This window comes from Diaphorina citri, unplaced genomic scaffold, assembly GCF_000475195.1.
Source record: "Diaphorina citri unplaced genomic scaffold, Diaci psyllid genome assembly version 1.1 scaffold3692, whole genome shotgun sequence".
NCBI classification, from domain to species: domain Eukaryota; kingdom Metazoa; phylum Arthropoda; class Insecta; order Hemiptera; family Psyllidae; genus Diaphorina; species Diaphorina citri.
This window is the reverse complement of record NW_007381092.1, coordinates 1-16,443: the sequence shown is the minus strand read 5'-3', so window position 1 is coordinate 16,443 and position 16,443 is coordinate 1. Positions and strand designations below refer to the sequence as shown.

Genomic DNA, 16,443 nt, shown 5'->3' with positions numbered 1-16,443 from the left:
CTTTCGAAAATTTTGTCTTCCAACATTTGTACAGGTGAGATAGGGATCTGTTCCTCCATTTATATTCATACCTCCATGTTCCTTTCTATCTCTCTTTCCCCCCTCTCTCTCTCCTACCCATATCTCTGTCTCTATCTAGTATATGTAGATCCCTATTCTATCCTCTCTTGTTTTCTAAATTGGAATACATAATATTTTTTACTCATGCGATTTATTTATTTTTCTTTTTTAATTTTGTAGATTACTTTTTTTATATATTGATACAAAGGTAGCAATACAATAATAAGCTTTATAAATTGATACAAAGGTAACAATAATTGGATTAAATTTCTGATTTCTAACTGTTTCCCCTCGTTTTTGTGTTTCAGGTAAGAGAAATTCACCTCCACGAAGAACTGGGTTTGTTTTTGCGGTAAATTGGTAATTTTCAGTTTTCAGTGTATGTAGGTACGTAAGTAGTAAGTATATCTTTTGTTGTGATTTTCGCTACACATATTTAGAAATAAGCCAAATAGTAAAACTAAAAAGACTTAATATTGTATTAAAAAAATAAAACATCTTTTTCAAGAATTTATTCGCCTAGTTCACTCACATAGTGAGAAATCGAGGGTTTTGTCAATCTGCTGGAACACAACTGAAGACAAATACCAGAAGGGTACCCGCATCCCAAATCCCCCTAGCTACTTGAATGTCACTCTGCATATGTATGTGAGACCTTATGGAAATGAGCTGGTGAAACCAGAAGACACAAAAAAAAAAAAAAAAACCTACAAGAAGAACATGTTGCTCAAAAATTCCATATGTCCTCAGGAGTTTGAGAGAACGCTCGCTAAGACAAAGGGAAAAAAGATAATTTACGAGTCCATTCTTCTGTCAGAATTTTGAATCAATGACTTCGGGAGATCTTTTCGAAATCAGTAAAGAAAAAAAAATGCGTGTTATCCTCTTCTATTATATTAAGTAAAATATTGAGATGAATATGGTTTCCCAATTAGTGAAGCAGTCACGGTAGGGACTTTAGTCGTCGTCAACCATTCTATCAAGCGCCTCGTTCTCTTCCATTCATAATCCCATAGTTCCCATACGTCTTTCTTCACCCTTCTTCAATCAGCTGTGTAGTTTTTTTTGCCTCGTTGCTCGAATTACATAGGAACGTCTACGGTAAGCGGGTGTCCTTCTTGTCTTGTTTTGTGGAGACAAAAAAATTATCAGTTCTGTGATTTTCAAGTAAGAACCAAATGAATCGAATATTGAGTGACGGTATTCTCGTTAATTAAAAGTGTGATCAATCGGGACGAAATTTTGGTGACGTCTTTCGATTTGATTTATAGTTTTTTTGGTGGACAAACATATTTGACGAAAAAATTAATAGAATTAGGTGCTAGTCAAGATCGAAGACAAACATATTTCACGAAAAAATAGAACTAGTTGCTAGCCTAGATCGAAGATAATGGATTAATCAAAACTCAAATCGTCAAATTATGTGCCGAGAATCCCATTAAATAATCAAGGCAGAGAAAGAGATCCAAGGATTTCACTTTCAGACGAAATCCACTAGACCTAGAGATCTATTAGGATCTTAGTGGAGGGACCTTGGGCTGTGGAGTAGTTGTTGGAATTGGATGAAATAATGTTGATGTCCGCCGTGAACACAAGTTATGGTAGGAATTTTCAATGTTTTTTTGGAGGGAACTTTTCAAACCACAAAAGAACGATTAGGTGATAGTGATTGGTTGATTCTGAATGGCCGTGAATGGCAGACCAAATAGTATACGGCATTATCCCGCCCGAAGATCTTTAAATACATTAAATTAAATTATAGCGTTTACTTTCCGTGTCATAGGTGTTATGTCTATTTTCCTATCTGAGGAAAAGCAGAGCTTTTTCACAAATTATGTGGATATCATAGCATTACTAAGTGTCTCCATTGCAATCAGCTCCCATATTTCAATAATCTTTTTACACTGGTAATGCCGCTACTGGTCGTTAGTTGATTAAAGTAGCTACTCAATTGTCCTCACGAGGCTGAGTGTACCGCGAACTCCAAGCTCAGAGAAAAACTTTGACAGCGCGGGAAGTCGAACCCGAGACCTCCGGCATGCCTAGTGTGATACCCACGGAGGTTGTCCTAGGTGTAATATTACGATAATATTACTTGTAAGGTGTGATATTATGATATAACTTTTATTTTTTAAGATATATATCTATACAATTAAAGGAGTTTTAACAGTAAAGTCCTACCTCGATATAACTTTTGTAAAGTGCGAGGTCTTCGAGTGTCTCGATAAGAAAGGGCAGAACTCTCGATGTTTCCAATAGGTCCCCGCGAGACCACCGATAGTTACCACTCTGACACTATACATTCCAACAAGTCTGCATTCCGCCGGATATTCCACATATGAATGAGTCAACAGTCTTCTATATACTCTTCTCTCGAGAAGAATACATATACGATAGGCAAAATCCTCGTCCTTCTCCTCTCCCTCCGATCTCTGTGCTTCCACTCGTGCAACGTAGAGTGAGTTCAGTGAAAGAAGGACTTTCTTAGAAGGTGGACTTTGCAAACGGACGATTCTGAGTTCCGTCCAATAACGGACCTTTTCGTAGATTCGTAGAAGCTTAACCCAACCTTAAGCCTGTTTGTCCCTACACCTAAGCCTCAGAGTGGGCTTTTTGTGTATGGAGTTAAAATTACGGACCTTTTCCATCCCGAAGCTCATAAGCCTTGGGGAATTCGGACGTGGGACTTTGAAAAACCTTGTCCTTGGGATCAATTTAACCCGCGAGTACTCGTGGGTCTGAAAGTAACACGAGTACTCGCGGGTGAGCGCTGCGCTCACATACACTCTCCTCGGAAAATTTGACTTTAAGGTTTGATCAGAATTCGTATTTCGTAACCAACCGACTATTTAACCCGCGAGTACTCGTGGGTCTGAAAGTAACACGAGTACTCGCGGGTGAGCGCTGCGCTCACATACACTCTTTTCCTCGGAAATTTTGACTAGGTTTGATCAGAATTCGTATTTCGTAACCAACCGACATCTTCTGAAACTGTTTCGACTTTTGAAGAAACCATTCATTGATGAAATTCTGTAATGATGGGATACATACCTTGCATCATTTGATTTACCTGATGTTAAAATCGATTGATTTTCCAATGATAGAACTTCGGACACCCGGAGATTTCGCCCTCTTTAGTTGAACAAACTGTACCATGTGTGTTATTGACTTGTTTAAGCAGCGTCGTGGGAGAATTCTTATGTTATCATTCCTGTGTTCGCTTTTTATTTTTATTTAATCTGTTGATTTATTCTCTCAATTAATAAGCTAGAAGAATCCTCGTCATCTAGATATTTCCCATTCTTTGGATTTGCACTGATTTATATCTCTTGTGCATATTTCTTTTTATTAGTATCTATTTTTTTTATATTATTATTATTACTTTTTCATATCTTTTTATAGATTTGTTTCTCTCAGCCGTGGGATCTATTATTGGGATTGGCAGGGATTAAATGCAAGTTATTATTGGGATTGGCAGGGATTAAATGCAAGTTATTATTGGGATTGGCAGGGATTAAATGCAAGTTCATTGCTTCCTTTGTATTGTGGTTTGTAAATTTCTTTTCGCTTGCAATTGCATTACATTTTGTATATTTGGCGTGTCGAATTCGTTTCCTACCCTTTGCGCGTTCACTTGACAATCTCCCTCTTCCCTTCTTATCTCCCTCCCTTGAACCCTACAACCATATTCCCTCCCCCCTCAGCTTGCCTTCTCTATCCCTTCTTTCCCTCCTTCACCACCCAACTCGTCCCTTTCCTCCTACTTATCACTGATGTATTCAGGTGGTGTGATTTTCTGTTCCCATATTGTTGCTTTTGGTGATTAGGTACATATGTATTTCTGTTAGCATAATGTCGAATTCGATTGTTTGTGCCCCGACCTGTCTTTTATCACTGATGTATTCAGGTGGTGTGATTTTCTGTTCCCATATTGTTGCTTTTTGTGATTAGGTACATATGTATTTCTGTTAGCATATTGTTTTGGCGGTTAGGTATGTATTTCTGTTGGCATATTGTTGGTTTTGACGGTTAGGTGTGTATCCCTGTTGACATTTTGTTGGTTTGGCGATTAGATGTGTATTTCTCTTGGCATATTGAGGGTTTTGGCGGTTAGGTATGTATTTCTGTTGGCATTTTGTTGGTTTTCGTGGATCATGGGTTTTTACTGACCTGGCTACACAACCTGTTGGTGAAATTCGGTTCTGGGTTCTAGGACCGTGTTATCACTCTTGTGTTAATGTTAACTTTCTCAGCAAACTTGGTAGACAGACTTGATTTTCCCGCGCGATCATTTACCCGATTTTGATTTTTGTATTGTTCATTTTCATTATCATTCTTCCGACTTGATTCATGAATCATGCTAGTTTTGATGAGCAGTATTGAATTCCCCCGATAAAAAGTAATAAATTTGATTTTTTTTTTTAAGTAGGTACAAAACAATTTGTTGATTTTGATTGGACCGTTTATATATTTTCCTCAGCGTATAACTCTCAGAAATTTCAAAGGGGGAAAAAGTTAATAATTTTGTTCTTTTTGTACACTTCGCTAATTGTAGTACACCCAGAAAGTTGCTTGTTTCTAAATGTTGTTTTTTGACACATCTAACGCTACCGTATTTGCTGAAAATCAATTGGGTATGGTCAACCTTTTTGGGTTCAACATAAGACAGGCGCAATTTATTCAAAATCGTGGGAATATGAACATCAGTTTTCATTATTCCAACTTGGTTGTTCTAAAGAAAAGCATTAACGAGGCAACTAAACTGGCTTCTGCCAAATTTTTTTCACGAACAAGGTCGTAAAGCAAACCTCGACATTGAAAGAAGTTGTTGGCCCGCAGCATTGTTTTCCACTTGACTCCAATCAGGAGGGAGAGATAAGTTTTTATTGTCGTAGTTGAACAAAGTGAGTTTCAAGTTTTCGACGATTTTTCGTTAAGATTCTCCAAATTTCCTTTGTCTAGTGTTACAAGTAGAAAATTTGTTCCAATCTTTTTACACCATTGGGGATAGGTGGTTGAGATTGTCTCATCATTGTGGACAGCCATAGATATAGAGATGACAATGCATAAAGCACTATTAATACTCATACTTTTATGTAGATACTCTTTTGGCTGGCCGCCCTAGGCGAATAAAAATGACACTAAATCGGAAGTCGTCGTGTTGAAATGTACACCTCACTTCGTTCAATAACCACGGGTTCGACCACTGCGTAAACAAGTTGTTATCGTGGTGTTTTCTTCACATGAGCTCCTTTTTACCGAGGGATCCGAGTTCCGTCCCGAGGGTAAAATCCGTGTTCCTGATGAAATCGGATGATTTGGGCTTTTCGGACGGAACTGGTGTTCCTCACCTTTTTACTTTCCTTATCCTACAGGAAGGAAAGACATACAATCTGCTGAAATTTTCGATAGCCAGTTTTTAGTGCTAAAACACGTTTTGAGGTCCCCAGAGCCCAGAGCCATTTACATAATTATGTTTTCGTTTCGTTCCTAAGTAAGTTACTGCTGGAGTAAAGGGACTTTTCAGTCCTATTTCGAGCAGAATACCTATGCTTACTTAAGCACTATTATTATTGTCATTATTATCATTATTTTCCCTTTTGAAAAGCACGAATAAGGTCAAAATAAATAATAATAATAAATAACCGTTCAGTTGCTTTCATGATTTTTTTTCTTTGCTTCGACAGAAAGTAAAGTCTTGAATCGACCCTTCTTTGAAAGCGCTCTCTCTCTCTCCCTCCTTTTCCTTGAAGTTCTAACGGTTTTCCTTTGTACAATTTACGAAGTTAAAGGGACTGCTCTCTCTCTCTCTCTCTCTCCTTGATCTTGCTTCCTTTGATTTTTTCTTTTTTTTTACACGTTAAGAAATCTTTAAAAAGTCCCCCGTCTTTTTTGCTTTCTTTTCTGTAGTTTTTTTCTGTCTCCCCCCCCCACCCTCTACTCTTTTCTGGGATTTTATTGGCATTAGCCACCTCTTTCTTTCTCTCTCCTTTTCTCCCTCCTTCCCTCTTTCTGATTTATGTACATACCTCCTTATCCCTTCTCTTTTTTCCTCCTCCTTCAAAGGAGGGGAAAAAACTCATGAAGTAGGTAGCTAGAAAAAGAGAACACCAACAACTAACCATGTACCTACAAATATTATATTATATGTTACAAATTATATGATTGTATGTATTATGTGAATAGAATGTTACATTATGACAACATTTACACAACATGAATAAATAATATAATAATTAATAAATATGTTACAACCTATTAACAATGTTTGATACATAATAATAGTTGTGATATCTAACGTAATACCAACATGTGACAAGGACCTGTTTGGGTGACATATGGTCTCTCTCTCTCTCTCTCTCTCTTCAGGCATCGCATCGTACTGAGGTCTCCTTGTTTTTTGGTGAAGACCGATCTCTTTCTCGCCAGAAGTGCCAGAATGAAAGCGACCAATCCGTTTACTCCCGCAGTCTAAACGGGTCCTATTTTTACAATATTTCAAATTACTTAGGATGCTTGAAATCATCCCTAAATAAATAATATATTATTATAATAAAAAAATCTTATTGACCTACTAATAATCCTAAGACTGCTTAGAGGTGTACACTGTACATACATTTCCTTCATGAAATGAAAAATATTAACGTTAAAAAATCCCTGACTTCGAAAAGTAATAAATCTTGTTCGATACAGTTTCCTTTGAGGAAGAGGAAGGGGGGGGGTCTAAGATTCAAAATAAGATATAGGGGGGTCGTCCACTTTTGGAGAAAAATGGGGCAAGGGCCCAGTCAACGAACTCTCTCACAGGAAAACAAAAGGGCTCTACCATGCAACAGCCGGGACAAGAAAACCTGAATGAAAAATGTTGCGTCTCTTCTTACCTTTGTCAAACAAGTGATACACATATGTCACTCTTTATTTGTTACAAACATGAATAAAATTGATGAATTATTATGTGAAAATCAATTTTTAATTTTCTTCTGATTTTCAAAAATCTTTTTTGATCATCTAAATTTCCAACCCTCCCATTTTTTACTTTTCTGCAAACTATTTTATGAATAACTTTTTTCTCTCCTTTTTAGTAACAATTTATTAGACCTACCTAGTTTTTTTTCTATTTTTATAAATAGGTAATATTTTTTCTCAAAACTAGGAATTAGGGGTACACCCCAAAATTACTTTATAAATCTTCAGAGGTGCGGAAAAAAGGAACCAGCAAAAGAGAAATGGACTTTTTTTGCTGGGAGGTCCATTCTACATATGTAGAAACCCACAGAACTTGGAACTGCCTACTACACATTCTTGCTCTTGAAACAGCCTTGATATTTATTGAAACAAAGTTTTTTTATTATTATTTCATCACCATGAAGAAGATCTCGAGATCTGGTTTTGTCGAAAGAGATAAAAAGATATAATAAATATCTAATAATAATAAAAACCTATATTATGTATGTATTGTATGTACTTCATATCTATGTAAAATGATATATGTACCTTTTGTAAATACATGAGTAGATTTTAGTTTCAACACCAGACTTTACAAGTTCAATCATTTCTTATTATAAATTCCCATCTAGGTACTTGGTTTCCTTAATCGGCTCTTCTTTCTCCTTTGCTTTGCACTATTTTGTTTCTAGTTTCAACACCAGACTTTACAAGTTCAATCATTTCTTATTATAAATTCCCATCTAGGTACTTAATTTCCTTAATCGGCTCTTCTTTCTACTTTGCTTTGCACTATTTTGTTTCTGTTATGGTGATTCAGAATCGGCATGATATGCTCTCAGATGTCCATCTGCTGATGGAATGACCACACATGCTGCCGCAGAAGGCATATCTTCTGCCTTTCAGTTGTGGAAAAAAAGCAGTTCTTCAGTGACGTCAAACAGAATTGTTACATTCAAATCAGATCTAATAGTATTATGTATAAACATTGTTAACATACTGTCATGTATTTAAACAATAAAAATAATTGAATTAAAAAATGCTGATGGAATGACCACACATGCTGCCGCAGAAGGCATATCTTCTGCCTTTCAGTTGTGGAAAAAAAGCAGTTCTTCAGTGACGTCAATAAATCAGTAGAGAGAAAGAATCGATAACAATTTATTGATGAGCTGCCCAAAGTTTGGGTTTCCAGATGACACAGCATACTACTCAAACAGAATTGTTACAATAAAATCAGATCTAATAGTATTATGTATAAACATTGTTAACATACTGTCATGTATTTTTTATGGTGATTCAGAATCGGCATGATATGCTCTCAGATGTCCATCTGCTGATGGAATGACCACACATGCTGCCGCAGAAGGCATATCTGCCTTTCCGTTGTGGAAAAAAAAGCAGTTCTTCAGTGACGTCAATAAATCAGTAGAGAGAAAGAATCAATAACAATTTATTGATGAGCTGCCCAAAGTTTGGGTTACCAGATGACACAGCATACTACTCAAACAGAATTGTTACATTCAAATCAGATCTAATAGTATTATGTATAAACATTGTTAACATACTGTCATGTATTTAAACAGTAAAAATAATTGAATTGAATTAAAAAAATTAAAAACATGGATATTAAATTGGTATAGGTGGTTGAGATTGTCTCATCATTGTGGACAGCCATAGATATAGAGATGACAATGCATAAAGCACTATTAATACTCATACTTTTAAGTAGATACTCTTTTGGCGGGCCGCCCTAAGCGAATAAAAATGAAACCAAATCAGAAGTCGTCGTGTTGAAATGTACACCTCACTTCGTTCAATAACCACGGGTTCGACCACCCTGTAATCCCTGTATAGTAACAGAGCTAAAGAAGAACACACATTGGAAATAAAGAACTTTTAAAGCATATAATTAATACATAATATTGTTATAGCACTTATTAAACCAGACTTGAACCACATGTTGAATATATGTATGTTGACTGGCGTAGACATAATTATGTACGTAATGTTGAATAGGTGTATCATAGTGGCGTATCGTGACATTTTCAAAAAGGGAAACTTTTTTTTTAGGTTTTATAGAGGGAACTGGAACTGCTAGAATAAAGAACTTTTAAAGCATATAATTAATACATAATATTGTTATAGCACTTATTAAACCAGACTTGAACCACATGTTGAATATATGTTGACTGGCGTAGACATAATTATGTACGTAATGTTGAATAGGTGTATCATAGTGGCGTATCGTGACATTTTCAAAAAGGGAAACTTTTTTTGAGGTTTTATAGACGGAACTGGAACTGCTAGGGTCTTATCGTCCCGAAATCGAAGAGAGAAGGAAAACAGGATAGGAGAAAGCCAGCCGTTCCGAGAGGGAACCTTATTTATCCCTTCAGGATAAAATTCGACCCGGGCGGGATTGGACCCCGCGGCCCAGCGCTTACAAGGCAGACGCGTTACCAACCAAGCTAACTAGGCTGGCAAAAAAATGAGTTTAACCCCCCCCCTCGATAAAATCTTGGATACGGGACTGGACATACATAATATGTATATTATTATCATGTATGTACATAATATTAAATAGGTATACATAGTACATATTATGTCAAGTCTCTGTGGAAATACATAGGATTCGTCTGAGCCTTGAACTGCCTCAATGTTAGAGAGAGAGAGAGAGCGCTCAACCAGTTTCTCTTTGGCAAGCTTTGGGAACCTGTAGCGATGAACCGAAATACCAACCAAGATATGAACTAAGTGTATCGCTTAGCGCTTATATTATGTAATAGTAATGAATTAATGATGATCACATGTAATTTTATAAATGATTAGGTACTTATGTAAATATGTAAGTGAATTGTGAATTTATGTACAATTGTACAATGTACATAGGTACACCATAAATTAAAAATGATTTTTTTTGTTTCGGTCCGACCGAAAATAGCGACCTTCATTTTGGCCTTTTAGGGCAGTTTTTGCACACCATTTGATGATCTTTTCAATGGCTGCACAGTCACAGTGCACATGCACAACCTGCCTTGTTGTAAGTGCTAGGACGCAGATTTCCGCTCGGGGCGAACTTTATCCTGAACAGTTTAAGTTTGGTCTCGGAATGGCTGGCTTTCTCGCATCCCGTTATCCTCTTTTCGATTTCGGGATGATGAGATCTTCATTTTTGTAGTTCCCTCCATCAATCCTTTTGGTCTGTAAAAAATGGTCTAAGGAACTCAAGAGGTTAAGGTCTCGATCATTTAGGCGGGAAACATCGATTGTACGTTCTTGAGACTCTCTTTCTCTCTCTCTCTCACACACACACATAGCAAACCTATCCTTCTCTCTCTCACACACACACACACGGCGAACTCTAATCTTGAAATATTATGAATGAAACATGTCTCTCTCTCGCTCGCATATAATTCGAAGTAGAACTTCTTACTATCTCTCTTGCTCTCACAGATTGGTGGGTATATTATCTCTCTTGCTCTCATAGATGGGTCGGTGGTAAAGCAAAATAATTATGTCTGTATGTTTGTCTGTCTGTCTGTCTGTGGTGTTGGACTTGATGATTCCGGTGTGTTAGAAAAATTGTATGTTGTGTTTTAGGGATTTTAAGTATCGCCTGGTAAACAGGAGGGCGTGAGTTCAATTTATCGGATGATTTGGGCTTTTCGGACGGAACTGGTGTTCCTCACCTTTTTACTTTCCTTATCCTACAGGAAGGAAAGGCATGCAATCTGGTGAAATTTTCGATAGTCAGTTTTTAGTGCTAAAACACGTTTTGAGGTCCCCAGAGCCCTGAGCAATTTACATATGTTTTCGTTTCGTTCCTAAGTAAGTTACTGCTGGAGTAAAGGGATTTTTCAGTCCTATTTCGAGCAGAATACCTATGCTTACTTAAGCACTATTATTATTGTCATTATTATCCATCATCAATGTAATTACAGAATTTGAGCACAATAAGTAGTAGCCCACTGCTGGACTAAAGGGACTTTTCAGTCCTATGCGAGCAGTAAAAATAAGCACTAAGACAAAATGTTTGTTCCCTGAATTATCTCTTATTCAATTTTGATTGTAGTATAAAAACGTTTCAGTCTCCTTTCTAGTCCATGTTTGACTGTTAATTCGAAGTAGAACTTCTTACTATCTCTCTTGCTCTCACAGATTGGTGGGTATATTATCTCTCTTGCTCTCATAGATGGGTCGGTGTTAAAGCAAAATAATTATGTATGTTTGTCTGTCTGTCTGTGATGTTGAACTTGATGATTCCGGTGTGTTAGAAAAATTGTACCTATGTTGTGTTTTAGGGATTTTAAGTATCGCCTGGTAAACAGGAGGGCGTGAGTTCAATTCCAGCCGAAGTATGGAATTCCATCATCAATGTAATTACAGAATTTGAGCACAATAAGTAGTAGCCCACTGCTGGACCAAAGGGACTTTTCAGTCCTATGCGAGCAGTAAAAATAAGCACTAAGACAAAATGTTCGTTGCCTGAATTATCTCTTATTCAATTTTGATTGTAGTATAAAGACGTTTCAGTCTCCTTTCTAGTCCATGTTTGACTGAAGTTAAAAACCTTCTGTAGTTTCTGCAGTGCACGTTCTAATCTCTCCCCTTTCTCTTTTCCCCAGGTTGTAAGATCAAAGCGCTCCGCGCCAAGACCAACACGTACATCAAGACTCCAGTTCGCGGGGAGGAGCCCGTGTTTGTCGTCACCGGGCGCAAGGAGGACGTGGCCCGCGCTAAGCGCGAGATCCTGAGCGCGGCCGATCATTTCTCCGCGCTCCGAGCGTCGCGCAAGAGTGGCGCTCTGTCTCCGCTGAGTCCGCCCACTGGGGTGCCCGGTCATGTGACCATTGAGGTGAGTGGAAATCATAGATGATCGCTAGGACCAAAGTCAGTTGTTTTTTTTTTAAGGGTTTATTTAACATCATTGTACATATGAGGAAGAATTTCGTGCATCAAATTTATTTAATACGAGGAGACAGTAAAACGTTTTTACTTTCTATTACCTTCTATTTACCTATTTATTTAATACGAGGTGACAGTAAAACGTTTTTTTTTTCTCTTATTATTATTAGCTTTTTCCGTGTGCTGTCGTCGATGACTATTTCTCATAAAACTACGACTTTAGTTTGTAGTCTTAGTTTACTGTTCAATGTATGTACCTATAATGGATGTATCCGTCAATAAATGTAAAAAAAGTCTAATACTTTCCTTCCTAGAGGATGAGGAAAGTAAAAATGGAAGCTCTATAACAGGTTTCCGCTATGTTTGACCCACAGGTGCGGGTTCCGTACAAGGTGGTCGGTTTGGTGGTCGGACCCAAGGGCGCCACTATCAAGCGGATCCAGCATCAGACCAACACGTACATCGTGACGCCGTCCCGGGACAAGGAACCCGTGTTTGAAGTCACAGGTAATTTCCCAGAAGGTCCCGGGTTCGAATCCCACCATGGACAAAAAATTGTGTTCATTTTAACTAGTAATTTGTACTCGTTTTTCGATTGTAGAATATTTCAACGGGTTACTACTTCTTGGTGTTCTCGTGTTGACCCAGCACCTAAAAGGGAAGAATTGTGTCTCTTATCGCCCATCTGATGAGGGACATACTACGGGACGGGCATGCTACGATACAGACGACACGCGTCTAATGCAGCAGTTGTATACATTTTAACTAGTAATTTGTACTCGTTTTTCGATTGTAGAATATTTCAACGGGTTACTACTTCTTGGTGTTCTCGTGTTGACCCAGCATCTAAAAGGGAAGAATTGTGTCTCTTATCGCCCATCTAATGAGGGACATACTACGGGACGGACATGCTACGACACAGACGACATGCGTCTAATGTAGCAGTTGTTTTGACCTCGGTAGTTACAGTTCCCACTATCCAACCTCTTTGTTAGCGTTATGTTATCCATACCAATCTCAGTGGTGCTCGGTGCAGTGGTTAACGCGTTAGACTTTCCATCTGGAGGTTGGTGGTCCGAGTCCAAGTCAAGTCACAAGCTTTATCTAGGTGTAATAATTGGGGAACGATATTTGTGACAAGCATTTAAGTGTGCTTAACACAATAGAAAATTCCTTTTTATAGCCCCATTCTTCCTCTCGGCTTTTTAAAACGTTTCATTTCCCCGAACTTTTTTTCAGGAGCCCCGGACTCGGTGGAAATCGCGCGCCAAGAGATCGAATCGCACATCATCCGGCGCACCGGGTCCTGCGTTACCCCCGCCGAGGCCGTGCTGAATGGCGACGACAATTCGGCCGACCTACTGGCCTCGCTGTGCAACTCCGGCCTGGGGAGTCTGGGCACGATTCTGAACTATGTGAACGGCACGAGTGGCCCGGCCTCTGACAGCTACGGAGCGGGCCCCGGCGAGTTCAACTTCAACATGCCCCTCTCTTCCTCACAGGTGAGATAGCTTTCTTTTAATATGTATAATAGGTATTTATTTTGTTTAATAATAATAATAATTTTTATTTATTTATTTGATTACACGCTAAGCATCACGGCCATGTGTGAATAATAATAATTATAATAATAAAAAACACAAAAAAATATTTTCCCTTCTATTATTATTATAATTTTTGTCTTTATTTATTTATTTCTTCTTTCACTTATATTAGTATTGTGTCAATAAAACCATTTATATTTTTTCTTTGCGTTAACTCCATACACAAAAAGCCCATTCTGAGGCCTAGGTGTTAGGTGTTGGGGCAATTGCCCCAAGGGGTGGGTTAAGCTTATACAAATCTACATTTATTTTTTTATTTTATTTTTTTTTTTTATTATTTTTTTTTTTTTTTGCGTTAACCAGCTCTAAAAACTACAATTTTTACATTTTTTTTACATATATTTCTAATGTCCTGTTTCCAGATGAACCATCACGTATTCTCCGGCTCGTCCGGCTGCTCCTCCGCGTCTTCCTCGAGTTCTTCGTCTGCCTGCGCCCCGCACTCTTCCACCCAACTCGACCTGGGCTCCATCTGGAGCGGCATGTCCAGTCTGGATAAAGACGAAGGTAAGAAAATGAGTTTTTGGGACTTTTTTTTCCTACTTAACATTGCAGAACAAAAGCTGACAACGAAAAAAAAGGAGAAAAAAAAAAATCCACAGTAACTTTTACAGTATCTCAAACCGTTTAGTACAGCTGAAAACCGCTAAAAAGGGGCCAAGCGTTGCACCGATCTTATCCAAAAGTTTCGTGTCGCATCCTTGTCACATTTGTGGACTACATACCAAATTCCAAGTCTTTAGCTTATACCGTTCCCGAGATATTTTTGAATTACTCCGAAAATCGCCAAAAAGCGGCCAAATTACTGCCCAGCGTTGCACCGATCTTAACCAAAAGTTTCGTGTCGTATCCTTGTCACATTTTAAACGCCCGCTCTCTCCGTCGATTCCAGGTCTGGGCGATTCTCCCTCATTCGACGCGTCGCCCGTCAACCCGTCCTCCATTTGGTCTTACCCGCCGGTATCTTCTACCTCGCCCTCCGGCTCCATCAGCGGCAGTCGTCAATGCTATCTATGTAACGACCGCGAAGTCACCCACGCCCTCATCCCGTGCGGACACAACTTCTTCTGTTCCGAGTGCGCGGAGCGGACCTGCGACTTTGACCGGACCTGCCCGATGTGCCGCGTGCCCGTGAACCAGGCCATGCGGATCATCTCCTAAATTCGCCGCCGTAAGTGATTTTCCTAGCGAGGACGTCGTGGCGAGATGGGTGATGTGAACACTACTGATTGATTGATTGACTCGATTGATAGGTTTGTCGAAAATAAGGCTTTTGTAAAGTTTACTTATGAAATCGAGTTTTCTAAGACAACTTGTGTTCAAATACGTTTACTTGCTTTTTATTAGGATGATTAGTAGTGTTCATGCCACGTGGAACCGTAGCAATGTCCTCTGTTCACAAAATACTCCAAAAAGGTGATTTTCTTTCGCCTCACAGAATCTAATTGTCAAAAAGTGTCATATATTCCCCTTGTGTTTTTAAACTGTAAGTATATTGTTCTATTTTACTACATTTGTATAACTATTTGACTTTGAAATTGAATTTTTGTTTGTGTTTTTAAACTGTAAGTATATTGTTCTATTTTACTACATTTGTATAACTATTTGACTTTGAAATTGAATTTTTGTTTGCCCTTGTGTTTTTAAACTGTAAGTATATTGTTCTATTTTACTACATTTGTATAACTATTTGACTTTGAAATTGAATTTTTGTTTGTTTGTTTTTTTTTTTTTCTCCCCTCTTTGACCTAATTGTCGTATATTCTGACATTGGTACCAACTCTCTTTGACCACAAGGGACTCTCCAAGTCTCTGAATTCTCATTCTCTTCAGACAAAAGTTTTCCCCCCTCAAGGAAGAAACTTGCGCCATTTGTGACGAGCTCTTATTATAGATGCGAAGAATCCTTTCTTCCTGCTCTGAATTTTTATTATAAATATTTCAACAGTAAGGAAAAAGTAAACAAACTGCCAATTTATTGTAAAAACCCTACCTGATTTTATAAACAAATGTAGATAGATTTCTTTGCATTTATTTTAAGCTAACTAACGAGGTTTTTCTATTTGTCTCTACAGACAAAAAAGCACAATTTCTTGTAAATCCAGTTGACTGTTTCTAATAAAAAAGGATATTTTTTATTTAATTATTTTTGTAAGTTATGACATTTTCTCATTGAAGAAATCGTTTTGGCTTACACATACATATACTGTTTCATGCTGACAAAGAAGACAAACAAGAATTCAATTTCACTTTTTTTTATATTATTTCATTTTATTATTACCTAAATATAAATCTTTAAAAATGAAAACAGATTCCTTTGTTACTTTATAAATATAGTAAATATATAATTATATTATGTGCTGCATCAAGTTTGCATTCCAGTTGATTTTTCTAAATTAAATTTTTGAACCAGAAACAGATACAAAATCTAATTTTGTTAGAATATTTAGATACCGTAAATAGTATTTTTAAAAGAAAAGAAAAAAAAATATATGATTCAGCAATCCTGATAGAAATGGAAGCAGAATCATTTTCTTAGAAAATTTACATATAGTTAAATAAATGTCAGAATTAATTTCAAAAGAAAATTCCAATTCTGATATGGTATGTAGTATATAATAATTTTTGAACGTTTATTCAAAAATACATAGTTGTTATTTCATAGCACAATTGAAATGATTTATAACATAAATATCGAAATATTGGTTGAAATTTTTCATTTAATCAAGATCTTTGATACAATTGAATCATTTTCGGTGAAAACCTCTTTTCATACTCTATTGGAGTAATTCAATTCATTTTCGTGAATTTAAATTCATATCAAACAAATAAATAAAAATATTAGAGGAAAAGTTGAAAACTTTTCCTCTAATAAATTAATTATTTGAAAAATCCATTATTATTTCTCAGTTTAAAATCCAGTTAT

General features: G+C 37.3%; 1 protein-coding gene across 1 annotated transcript; it reads left to right on the top strand.

The window, feature by feature from the left end:
• Positions 1-368: 368 nt before the first annotated feature.
• On the top strand, positions 369-14,921 carry LOC103520497 (RNA-binding protein MEX3B; the record flags this gene model as incomplete). Its single annotated transcript, XM_008485593.3, has 6 exons — positions 369-399; positions 11,634-11,863; positions 12,288-12,420; positions 13,153-13,415; positions 13,880-14,024; positions 14,410-14,921. Coding segments are annotated over 6 exons (1,071 nt in total), but the record flags the coding sequence as incomplete, so codon positions are not given.
• Between the last annotated feature and the right edge of the window lie 1,522 nt (positions 14,922-16,443).